Below are 12,316 nucleotides of genomic sequence, written 5' to 3' on the forward strand. Positions count from 1 at the left end.
ATAGCTAGGCAATAACCAGGGCAGCATGACTCAAACCCTTATTGGGTTTTAACAGCAGCTTGCATCTTAATGTTGCATTACTACAATCTTCTAATTATAGTTATTTCCCAATATACTTTGGTCTACATATTCTTGTCATGAGTCCTGTTTTAGTCCGATAGGTGTGTTCGACATCATGCGGCGCTGTGCACACCTCATGACTCACACCTACAAACACACTTAATTTAATTAAGAAAATTATCAGTACCTTAGTACAAAATACAGCATTCCCCTAAAGCATCGTTTCAGCCTTTTATTTACACAGGACACATTTCATAAATGTTGCGGCAATGTTACTAGGTTCCCCTTGACAGGAGCAATGCCAAAAACAATTACGGGACATGTTTGCGCTCACACAGGAGGCACACTGACTATATATTTACGTGTTTTGAGCGAAACAGTGTTTCATTTTTCGAAACAATTGGTTCAATTGATTCAAATCTTCTGTAGTACGGTGACACAACCCCAGTGGCCGTTCTCCGAGCACGATTCTTCAACTGTAAACAGGGATCTCGGCAGCCCATCCGGGCCTTCGCACTGCGGTTGCGAGAGCAGTTCACTGGGCTGCAGGGACGACGCGACCATGGCCTAGGAGATGGAGAGACTCTGCTGCGAGATCAGTTCTTACTAGGGCTACAAGAGGGCCCAGTTCGGCAGAAATGACCTTTGAGGATTTGAGGAAGGAGGCTGTGGCTCTGGAGTCGGATCAGGCAGAGGCAGGGCACCCTCCTGTGTGTGCGGCCGTAAGTTGAGCAGCAGCAGCTGCCCCTGAGGGGGTGGATTGGAAACAGACCTTACGTATGGAGCTCCTGAAAGATGTACGAGAGCAGATGGCTGAGTTGTCCTAAACACTCCTAGAGGCCGTAGTCCGTCAAGGACGGATCCCTGTGAGAGTACGAAACGAGAACCCCTATCCAATACACTTGCATCGTCACCAACGGCTAGCCCCGGTGACTATGGTAGACTCCCACCAGGTGAGGGAAGAAAGAGATGTCAGTTTCCGACAGGTATGTCCCACCGTGGTTGAGGTGGCGCTGATGCAAGCAGACTCGCCCCTGGAGAAGGCTGTGGAGGAGATGACAGCCTACCTGTTAGGTGAGTCCCTACAGGGAGAAGGGCTGGAGGAGGCCCAGACACGCAAACTACAGGAACTTCTGACTAAGTGGCAGCATATATTCTCTGCACATGACGAGGACTACGGATGCACAAATGTGGTGAAACATTGGATCCCCACTGGAGATGCCGGGCCCAGTCGTGAGAGGTATCGACCTATACCACCTACCTTGTATTCTGAAGTCCGTACCCTGTTACAGGGGATGTTAGATCGGGGTATCGACCGAGAGAGCAGTAGTCCCTGGGCAGCACCCATCGTCTTGGTGCAAAAGAAGACAGGAGCTCTAGGTTTTGCGTAGACTATTGAAAACTGAATCAGGTGACCAAAAAAGCTGCTTTCCCACTGCCGAGGATCGAGGACTCCCTTGCCAGTTTAACTCGGTCGACCTGGTACTCCACTTTAGATCTGGCGAGTGGGTATTGGCAGGTACAGGTAGAAGAGGCAGACAGGGAGAAGACTGCCTTTACGACCCCCTTCGGATTATTCGAGTGGGACCGGATGCCCTTCGGCCTTTGTAATGCCCACGCCACGTTCCAGCGGCTCATACAGCGGTGTCTAGGCGGTCAGTTGGTGGAGTCTACACTGGTATACCTGGACAATGTCATTGTCTATTCCCCAGACTTCAAGGCCCACTTGCAGCATCTGGTCAAGGTATTCCAAGCCATGGAAAAGTATGGGCTGAAATTACAACCAGAGAAGTGTCATCTACTACGGAGGAAAGTGAAGTTCTTGTGCCACTGTGTGAGTGCTTCTGGAGTCTCCGTAGATCCGGGGAAAGTGTCGGCGGTGCAAGAATGGGGTGTCCCCAAGATGGTACGGCAAGTCAGGTCTTTCTTGGGATTTGTGGGTTATTATCGATGGTTTATCAAGGATTTTTCAAAGATTGCCAATCCCTTGAACCAACTTCTTGCCGGGACTGGGCGCCCCCGAGGCCGTGGGTCTCCATCTATTTCCTGGGATCCTGAGTGCGAGCTGGCATTCCAGCGGCTAAAGCAAGAGTTGCTACAAGCTCTGATCCTGGCCTATGCGGATTTCACCCAGCCTTTTGTCCTGTACACCGACGCCAGTAACCTCGGCCTAGGGGCAGTGCTAGCCCAACGGCAACAGGGAGTAGAAAGGGTGATTGCCTACACTAGCCGAAGTCTTCATCGGGCTGAGAGAAATGACTCCAATTATAGTTCATTCAAGCTGGAGCTGTTGGCGTTGAAATGGGCTCTCAGTGAGAAGTTCATGGACTACTTGTGGGGCGCTTAAGTACAGGTGATAAGGGATAATAACCCTCTCGTTCATTTACAGACAACGAAGTTAGGGGCTGTGGAACAGCGGTGAGTGGCACAACTGGCCAACTACGACTACCAGCTCCAGTACCGCACAGGGCGAGAGCACACGAATGCGGACGCCTTGTCACCACTCCCGGAAGTGGAGAGCCTGGGGTGTCCACAAGGGCTATCGATGGACCAAGAAGAGGGGCTTACAGTGGGCATTGTGGAGGTGCTGGGAGGCCAACGGGAGGCTGTGCCAACAAGCCGAGGCTGGGACCCCCAAAGCTGGAGAGAGCGGCAAGAAGGAGACAGCGGATTGAGGGCGGTGGGGCTTTGGTTGGCACAGGGCAGAGGGATGGCTCGGGCGGAGAGGCAGGCTCAAGCTGGGATGGTGCAAAGGCTCCTTGGGCAGTGGATGAAGCTCCGGTTGAGAGACAGGCCAGGTGCAAGCCTTGCTGACGGCGTACCATGCCCAGTTAGGACACCAGGGGCAGGAGAAGACGGTGTCCCTACTACGTAGGCATTTCTATTGTCCAGGGATGGAGGCGTCCCTCAGTTTGTTCATTCAAGCATGTCCTCGCTGTACTTTGATTAAATCCAGGAAGGAGGTTAGAGCCCCGATGGTCCCCATACAGGCCAAGGCCCCGCTTCACATCGTGGCTATGGATTTCTTGACTTTGGGCAGGCCAATGAACCACTACCAAAATATCCTAGTAATCACTGACCTGTTTACCAAGAATGCTTGGGCCATTCCAACCCTGGACCAGACCGCCAATACCACTGCCACTGCCTTGTGGAGAGCCGTCTTCCAACCGTTTGGGTGCCCAGAGTTTCTGCACTCTGATCAGGGGCCGAATTTTGAGTCCCGGGTGATAAAAGAGCTGTGTCAGTTGTACGGATGCACGAAAACCCACACTACATCATACCATCCTCAGGGGAACGGGGGATGTGAACGGTTCAACCAGACCTTGTTGGGCTTGCTGGGCACTTTAGACCAAGGACATCAGAGTGACTGGGTGAGTACCCTTCCGACACTGGTACAGGCATACAATAATAGTGTGCACAGCACCACGGGGTATGCCCCCAACTTACATGATGTTTGGCAGGCATGTACGATTACCAACCGACCTGGTGCTGGGGACGGCTGCGGCCAAGGAGAACTTGAGTCTAACGGAGTGGGTGAGTTGCCACCATCAGCGCATCCACTTCACCTACGGACAAGTGACCAAGCGTATACAGACTGCCGCAGATAAGAGTAAGAGGCTGTACGATCGGACGGCCCGAGAGGCTCCCCTGCTTCCAGGAGAACAAGTATTGGTGAGAGATAACCGACAACAAGGAAAGGGTAAACGGAGTGATCAGTGGGAGACCACCCCGTACGTGATCCAGGGCCAGCAGCGGCTGGTACAACCCATGTATACGATCCGCCCAGAGGGAAAGGCTGGGCCAGAACGGGAACATGATATGCCCCTGTCAAAACTCTCCCAGACGGGTAGAAGAGGGTCAACGGTGCCGGTGCCCTCAGTCCCGTGGATTGGAGGGTGGGCTGTAATTCCGAGGGGCCCTGAGAATGTGCCTGACAGGGTAGACCCTGCCTCGCCACCCCAGCTGTTCCAACGTGAGAATCGAGGGCGACCTACTGTAAGGTATTACAACTGGGCTGGAGATCCACGTTCTAGGGACTAGAACGGATTGGCGGGGAGGATGTCACGGAGTGACTTTATGCTGGCGGAACCAAAATGGCGAAAATAGTTCCGCCCGGACCGACTTCAATGTAACACCTGGCCGGTTCCGACCGACTCCAGGGAAAAAAAATCAAGGATACTAGGGATCAGGTGTGCTATGTGCATGTGGCGATCGGTGATTGGACATTGTAGGGAAGAGGAGGCCCATAAATAAGGCATCAAGGAAACCGGAAGCGTGAAGTTTTATTCCGGCGTGCACTGGGAGTGAAGTGGAAGCTACTGGTGTGTTTGGAGAGAGGTGTCCGTGTGGATTTACAGGCTGGGCGGAATTAAGACGGAGATTTGGGCTGAAAACGGAGACAGAGATAAGTGTTAAATCATTCATTCATGCAGTGCTGTGATTGATTCGACTGTGTGTCTTGAAGGAACCTTGTATGTTGGAAGGACACAGGAAACGGAGCTAAGGGGAGAAATCAGTGACAGAAGAGAATGGAGTATTCTGTGTGAACAATCCCTCTGATATATGGGACATCTGTAATGAAGAGTGAGGTATTAAACAGTTAAAGGAACAGTGTGTCACGTTTGGAACTCCCCTTGTTATTGTATTGCCATTTGCATTACTGCTAATACTATCGTCCCAGTTCATTTCTGTCTATCAGATTAAGTGTTGTTGACCACCCAGTTTGTTTTGAGGCCCTGTTGATGTGCTGGAGCTGGCCGAAGAGAGGAAGGGGGAGCCTAAGGATCGTGGCCTTGACGCTTTCACGTGTTCGTCCTCTGCCTCAGCCGTTCGACTCTCTAGGACCCCGAGCCAGGGGCAAAGCTATGACCCTGACCTTATCTCACTGTGAGTGTGTGGAGTGCGGTGGGTGATTCTTTTAAAGTGTGTGCACTTGGAGAATAGTAGTGCTGTGCTGTCAGTATTTGTCAGTGATCACATCCTAGGCCGAAGGAATGAGCCCTGTCTGAGAGCAGCTGAGTGGTGGCACTGGGCGGCCGTTTCCTATACATTCACGACTGGGACCCGTCCAACCTTCTTCCCCGCCTGGTGTGGCGCTACGGCTGTGGAAAGTAAGGATTGACTGTAGCTACTGTGCTTGGTATCGAAAGAGGAAGAGCTTGTAATTACCTGTTGTGTGGGAAAAGTCCACTAGCTGTCTTTGTGTACTGTATAACTACACACATGTTGAGTGTTTTCAGATGCCAGCCTATGTCCAAACCCCTCACCCTGTTGTCTGAAGAGAAGGAGATTTGAAGCGGTTGGCCTTTTTCTAGTAGTACGCTGTACAGTTAGACCCTCCACCTCGACATACACACTGTTGTGGTTCTTTCCATTGCTACCGTTCTTTGGGTATGTGTGCTTGTCTAGAAGCTGAAGCAGCATCGCCCTGTGTTCTCATCTGCCCTGTCCTGTCTATGTATAGAGGTGTCGTATCTCCCCTCGTATGTCAATTGGAGTACTACTATTAGTGAAGGAAATTGTGTGCTCTCTGTTACCAGCCTGCAGGTCCGAGCCAAGGGCTCCGTATCGTTGTTGGACTGTTCCACTAGATGTTGGGAAGTCAACGCCTGGGCGCTCACTGAAGTCTACCTGTGAGTGGAAAACAAGAAGTTTATTGTGTGCCCACACGTCTCCTCCGGCCGCCTGAGCCTTGAAGGGCTAAAGTCATATGTATTCACCCACTCGCTTCCCTGTAAGTTGAACTCACCTGAACACTCACCTGTATCCTCCCTGTAAGCTCAAAAGCTAAAAGCCCAGTGTACTCACCTGTATACTCCCTGTACGCCCAAAGCTAAAAGCCCAGTGTACTCACCTGTATACCTCCTGTACGCCCCAAAGCTACAAGCCCAGTGTACTCTCCTGTATACCTCCTGTATGCCCAAAGGTACAAGCCCAGTGTACTCACCTGTATACCTCCTGTACGCCCCAAAGCTACAAGCCCAGTGTACTCACCTGTGTACGCCCAAAGCTACTAGCCCAGTGTACTCACCTGTATACCTCCTGTATGCCCCAAAGCTACAAGCCCGGTGTACTCACCTGCATACTTCCTGTACGCCCAAAGCTACAAGCCCAGTGTACTCATTTGTATACATCCTGTACGCCCAAAGCTACAGGCCCAGTGTACTCACCTGCATACTTCCTGTACGCCCAAAGCTACAAGCCCAGTGTACTCATTTGTATACCTCCTGTACGCCCAAAGCTGAAAACCCAGTGTACTCACCTGTGTACTTATTTGTATGTCCTCCTGTGAGTTCAGGAAAAGGAGTCTTGAATACTTACCCATAGTTCAGGTGTGAGACGAGAAGAGAGAAAGCTGGGAATACTTACCTGCAGTCCACGTGTGAGTCAGAAGCAACTCAGACCATCCCCTCAGTCCTCCAAGTTCCAGAAGCTGCCCTTTTAAAAATCCCTTCCTCTTCCCTTTTCCCTGTTTTAATTAATAAACCTTGTTAAATTTTATACTTCTTGTCTGTCTGGTCATTGGGGTGTTTTGGGACCTCCTCGAGGTGGAAACAGAGGGAGGAGCGCGACTCACGATAGTGGTGGTCCGCTCTGACCTGTGACACTTCGAAAAGCTTTGTTTCTCCAATCAATAGTCAAAGGACCATAAATAGCAAGGCAATAGCCAGGGCAGCATGACTCAAATTTCATTGGGTTTTAACAGCAGCTTGCATCTTAATGTTGCATTACTACAATCCTCTAATTATAGTTATTTCCCAATATACTTTGGTCCACATATTGTTGTCATGAGTCCTGTTTTAGTCCGATAGGTATGTTTGACTTCATCATACCTCATGACTTACACCTACAAACACACTTATTTAATTAAGAAAATGATCAGTACCATTGTACAAACAAGGGGGGGCAATATTTTTACAATACACATAACAAGAACAACATGCCTCTGGAATAAATGTAACATTAAATTAAAATTTGAAATATATATAAATGTTAGTCAAAACAAATAAATATTCAATAGTTGCGCTGTATATCATTAATCAAATATCATTAAGGTTACTTGTAATCCCCATGAAGCACAATTGGACTATTCCAATTTTCCAATAAAGCAGTGCAACATCAGCTTCAGCCCCCTATGCTTCTGGATCATTCCAGACCCTCCAGGCACAGGTAATATAGCTTTCACAAGAACTATTTGATATAATGAACTATTTGATATAATGAAGTATTGGATATACTTTAAAAAGGTGGATAGGCTTGAATAAATGGTGTCTTTGTTCGATTGTCTAGTCCTTTATTGCTTAATCCAGTGTTTTTTGTCTTCATGTGATCTTCCTCACTGTAATAATGGTGTGAATTAATAAATGTTCATTTTTATTTAGTTGCTAGTTACTCAACGCTGAAAAGGCTGAGAAATGATCGCCAAGGTATGTCATTGCTTTTGCATCTTTTCATACTTAAAAAATAAATCTCTAAATATATATTTTATTTCCAGATATTTGCATGCTGGGCCATTCTTGCCACAAGTAAGTTTGAAAAGCAGTTTTTGAAGTATAAAGTTTTTATGCAATAAAAATCATTGTTTCTATATCTGATCTTTATTGTACACACAGGTGCATATATATCAGTCTCCTCTAAAAGTAAGTATGATCTTTGTTCAGTAAAAATCTAAATCGTGTATCCTTGTCAACGAGTTACTTTTAAATCCAAAATAATTGAAATCTGGATTAAAAACAGTGACTCTGTAATTATTATCATTGTATGTATTCATCAGAGTGTACGACCCGTTGGTTTGACCGTGATGATCCTAGTGGAATGGGAGATTATGAGCTTTTGGCTGACCTGTTGACTTCTAACCCTGGGTACATTTGTCGTAAGCCAATCGGGATAGAAGCTCAGACCATTTCTGGTCTTTCCGCATCTCAAACAGGAAATGTATTTCAAGTGTAAGTGTATCAAAGCTATTGCAACATATGTTTCTGATCATGTAAAGAAATGAAATGTGGAATGTTCACTACTATATTAAAGCTATTGTGTCTTTTGAAGATATGATGCCACCCATGGGTTTGCTTGTGTAAATGCAGCCCAAGGAGGAGGGCAGTGTGCTGACTATAAGGTGCGCTTTATCTGTCCGGAAGAGTTTTGTTCAAGTGAGTGACAACTGCAAAAATAACTACAGCTGATAATAACTAACAAATAAAACAAAGTAACTTTTTTTGCTGACCTTTCAGTGCTCCTGTAGCTCACTTGGTAGAGAATTCAGTAAGCAATTCAAAAGTCCCAGGGAATTCACTTACTAAAAAAACACTGTGAATCGTTTTGGATCAAAGTGTCTGCCAAATGTGTTAAATTAAGAAATTATTTAGGTTGTTCAACATTGCCACAGACATTGCAAAGAAGTTGCTCTGCAGAACCCTGTCCCTTCAGGACCGAGTTTGGGCACCCATGACTTGGATAAAGTGTGTGTTTATCGAAAAATAATGCATACCTGTGGAACATTTCTCAATCAATAAGAATAAAGTATTCAGTATAATGTATTGTAATGTGTAACACACAACATTTTAATGAGATTGTAAAATGTTTAAGCTGGTCTCCTTCTCCATCAGGCTGTAGGACACCATGGATAGACCGTGATAACCCTGACGGCGTTGGAGACTTTGAGACCCTTGATCATATTCAGATAGAATACCCATTACAGGTCTGCCCTCAACCTATCGCAATTGAGGTCACAACCCTTAGTGGGATCCAGATACAGCAGACTTCAAGCATTTTTCAATTGTATGTTTAAGATTAAGTCATTATGGTCATTACAGAAAAAAACTTTTTTTTATATAATATTTCAAGTTCCTTGTACAACAAAGTAAATGCTTTTATGCTGTTGATTTTCTGTAGATTTGACCCTCTACAGGGCTTTTCCTGTGTAAATGGGAATTTGTCATGTCAGGACTACAGGGTTCGTTTCACTTGTCCACGAAGTTTTTGCCAAACAAGTTAGTATCCTAAAATGTGGTTTATTAAATGTACTCGGATCTGCTTGTTTTGTTTACATTTTGTATTAATCTGCATTTATATTTATCAGAGTGTGTAACTCGTTGGTTTGACCGTGATGATCCCAGTGGAAATGGAGACTTTGAATATTTGTCTGATCTTCTCAAAGAATATCCTGGGTTGATATGTCAGAATCCAATAGGAATAGAGGCTCAGACCGTCTCTGGCCTACAAGCTTCTCAAACTGGAAACGTCTTCCAAGTGTAAGTGTAAAAAAAACTTGTTTCTCCACAAGGCATGTAAACTGGACTTCTGGTAACAAGTTACATTTTGACTATTGAATATCAAGATCATTGTGATGTCATGTGTATCTTCTAAAGGTATAATACTATCTCTGGGTTTGCCTGTGTGAATGAAGAACAAGGAGGTGTGCAGTGTGACGATTATAAAGTGCGCTTTCTCTGCCCAGATTCATTTTGCTCAAGTAGGTGACATTGTCATAGCATGTTTTTATGTGGTGATACCATGCTTTGAAGGCACATCTTTAAGATTCTTTTACAAAAAACATAATAGATTGACGGACGATCAAACCGCTTTTCTCCTACTAAATGCGCATCTTTTTTCTCTATGGATGATTTCAATCGTTAGAAATGCGCGTTGGTACTTCATTTTCTTAAATAACCATAAAATCAGCCATCTCGTGTCACGTTTTATTTGACCTGTTATAGTCCCTTAAGTTTTTAAGGGAAAATGGGACTTAAGGACTTTGTAGCAACGCATAGCAGAACTTAAGGTAATACTTTAGAATTTAAGGGTAAATGCTTACTGACAGCCTTAAGGTTCACTTAAGGGTTTTTCTTGCAACCCATTTTTTAAGGGTAACCTTAACCTTATATTTAAGGGATTTCTTAGCTTAAGGACTTTCATGCAACCGGGCGATCTTTTTGATTGAGTATTTTGACAGATTACTGGTGAGATATAAATAAACCAATTTGTGGTGTGAAAGTACAGAATATTTTGTGCGTTCTCTCCCCGCGTATTAGTGCCATTGTTAATCCTGTAAGATGGGGCATACAGGCAGAGGCGAACCAACACTTGAGCCCTGTGCATACAGATGCAACGCTGTTGCCCAAAAAATTGGTAAAGGGGGGCCTTTGAGACATCCGTGTCCAGGGCACATCATCTCCATAATCCATCCCTGATTCAGTATAATGTATTGTAATGTGTAACACACAACATTTTAATGAGATTGTAAAATGTTTAAGCTGGTCTCCTCATGCATCAGGCTGTAGGACACCTTGGATAGACCGTGATAACCCTGACGGCGTTGGAGACTTTGAGACCCTCGATCATATTCAGATAGAATACCCACTACAGGTCTGCCCTAAACCTATCGCAATTGAGGTCACAACCCTTAGTGGGACCCAAATACAGCAGACTTCAAGCATTTTTCAAACGTATGTTTAACGTTTAAGTCATTATGGTCATTACAGAAAAATCCTTTTTTTTTAATATAATATTTCAAGTTCCTTGTACAACAAAGTAAATGCTTCAATGCTGTTGATTTTCTGTAGATATGACCCTCTACAGGGCTTTTCCTGTGTAAATGGGAAATTGTCATGTAAGGACTACAGGGTTCGTTTCACTTGCCCACGAAGTTTTTGCCAAACAAGTTAGTATCCTAAAATGTGGTTTATTACTTGGATTTGCTTGTTTTGTGTTTACATTTTGTATTAATCTGCATTTATATTTATCAGAGTGTGTAACTCGTTGGTTTGACCGTGATGATCCCAGTGGAAATGGAGACTTTGAATATTTGTCTGATCTTCTCAAAGAATATCCTGGGTTGATATGTCAGAATCCAATCGGAATAGAGGCTCAGACCGTCTCTGGCCTACACGTTATTCAAACTGGAAACGTCTTCCAAGTGTAAGTGTAAAAAAAAACTTGTTTCTCCACAAGGCATGTAAACAAGTAGGACTTCTGGTAAAAAGTTACATTTTGACTATTGAATATCAAGATCATTGTGATGTCATTGTGTATCTTCTAAAGGTATAATGCTATCTCTGGGTTTGCCTGTGTGAATTCAGAACAAGGAGCAGTGCAGTGTGACGATTATAAAGTGCGCTTTCTCTGCCCAGATTCATTTTGCTCAAGTAGGTGACATTGTCATAGCATGTTTTTATGTGGTAATACCATGCTTTGAAGGCACATCTTTAAGATTCTTTTACAAAAAACATTGTAACATTGATCTAATATTTCATCTTATGAGACATTACATTTTAGTTTGTAGGAAACCCTGGATAAACCTTTATCGTTTATCGAAAAATAATAGATTGACGGACGATCAAACTGCTTTTTTCCTAATAAATGCGCATCTCTTTTCTCTATGGATGATTTCGATCGTTAGAAATGCGCATTGGTACTTCATTTTCTTAAATAACCATAAAATCAGCCATCTCGTGTCACGTTTTATTTGACCTGTTATAGTCCCTTAAGTTTTTAAGGGAAAATGGGATTTAAGGACTTTGTAGCAACGCATAGCAGAACTTAAGGTAATACTTTAGAATTTAAGGGTAAATACTTACTGACAGCCTTAAGGTTCACTTAAGGGTTTTTCTTGCAACCCATTTTTTAAGGGTAACCTTAACCTTATATTTAAGGGATTTCTTAGCTTAAGGACTTTCATGCAACCGGGCGATCTTTTTGATTGAGTATGTTGTATGTTGACAGATTACTGGTGAGATATAAATAAACCAATTTGTGGTGTGAAAGTACAGAATATTCTGTGCGTTCTCTCCCCGCGTATTAGTGCCATTGTTAATCCTGTAAGATGGGGCATACAGGCAGAGGCGAACCAACACTTGAGCCCTGTGCATATGCAACGCTGTTGCCCAAAAAATTGGTAAAGGGGGGCCTTTGAGACATCCGTGCCCAGGGCACATCATCTCCATAATCCATCCCTGATTCAGTATAATGTATTGTAATGTGTAACACACAACATTTTAATGAGATTGTAAAATGTTTAAGCTGGTCTCCTTCTCCATCAGGCTGTAGGACACCATGGATAGACCGTGATAACCCTGACGGCGTTGGAGACTTTGAGACCCTCGATCATATTCAGATAGAATACCCACTACTGGTCTGCCCTCAACCTATCGCAATTGAGGTCACAACCCTTAGTGGGATCCAGATACAGCAGACTTCAAGCATTTTTCAAACGTATGTTTAACGTTTAAGTCATTATGGTCATTAAAGAAAAATCCTT

The 12,316-nt window shown here is 44.7% G+C and overlaps 1 protein-coding gene across 3 annotated transcripts in view; it reads left to right on the forward strand.

The window, feature by feature from the left end:
- Positions 1 to 7,153: 7,153 nt before the first annotated feature.
- LOC135775472 (mucin-5AC) overlaps positions 7,154 to 12,316 on the forward strand; it is a 36,800-nt gene continuing 31,637 nt past the window's right edge. For 2 of the 3 annotated variants that reach the window (XM_065285706.2, XM_065285708.1), the window contains exons 1-15: positions 7,154 to 7,230; positions 7,443 to 7,487; positions 7,556 to 7,586; positions 7,674 to 7,700; positions 7,835 to 8,006; positions 8,107 to 8,210; positions 8,667 to 8,838; positions 8,953 to 9,050; positions 9,140 to 9,311; positions 9,429 to 9,532; positions 10,334 to 10,505; positions 10,623 to 10,720; positions 10,806 to 10,977; positions 11,101 to 11,204; positions 12,099 to 12,270. In XM_065285706.2, the coding sequence (XP_065141778.1) occupies positions 7,476 to 7,487; positions 7,556 to 7,586; positions 7,674 to 7,700; positions 7,835 to 8,006; positions 8,107 to 8,210; positions 8,667 to 8,838; positions 8,953 to 9,050; positions 9,140 to 9,311; positions 9,429 to 9,532; positions 10,334 to 10,505; positions 10,623 to 10,720; positions 10,806 to 10,977; positions 11,101 to 11,204; positions 12,099 to 12,270 (1,610 nt within the window). In that variant the 5' untranslated portion in view covers positions 7,154 to 7,230; positions 7,443 to 7,475. The remainder of the gene's footprint in view (positions 7,231 to 7,442; positions 7,488 to 7,555; positions 7,587 to 7,673; positions 7,701 to 7,834; positions 8,007 to 8,106; positions 8,211 to 8,666; positions 8,839 to 8,952; positions 9,051 to 9,139; positions 9,312 to 9,428; positions 9,533 to 10,333; positions 10,506 to 10,622; positions 10,721 to 10,805; positions 10,978 to 11,100; positions 11,205 to 12,098; positions 12,271 to 12,316) is intronic. The other variant, XM_065285705.2, reaches the window with a different exon arrangement.

This window comes from Paramisgurnus dabryanus, chromosome 21 (genome assembly GCF_030506205.2).
Source record: "Paramisgurnus dabryanus chromosome 21, PD_genome_1.1, whole genome shotgun sequence".
Classification (NCBI taxonomy): domain Eukaryota; kingdom Metazoa; phylum Chordata; class Actinopteri; order Cypriniformes; family Cobitidae; genus Paramisgurnus; species Paramisgurnus dabryanus.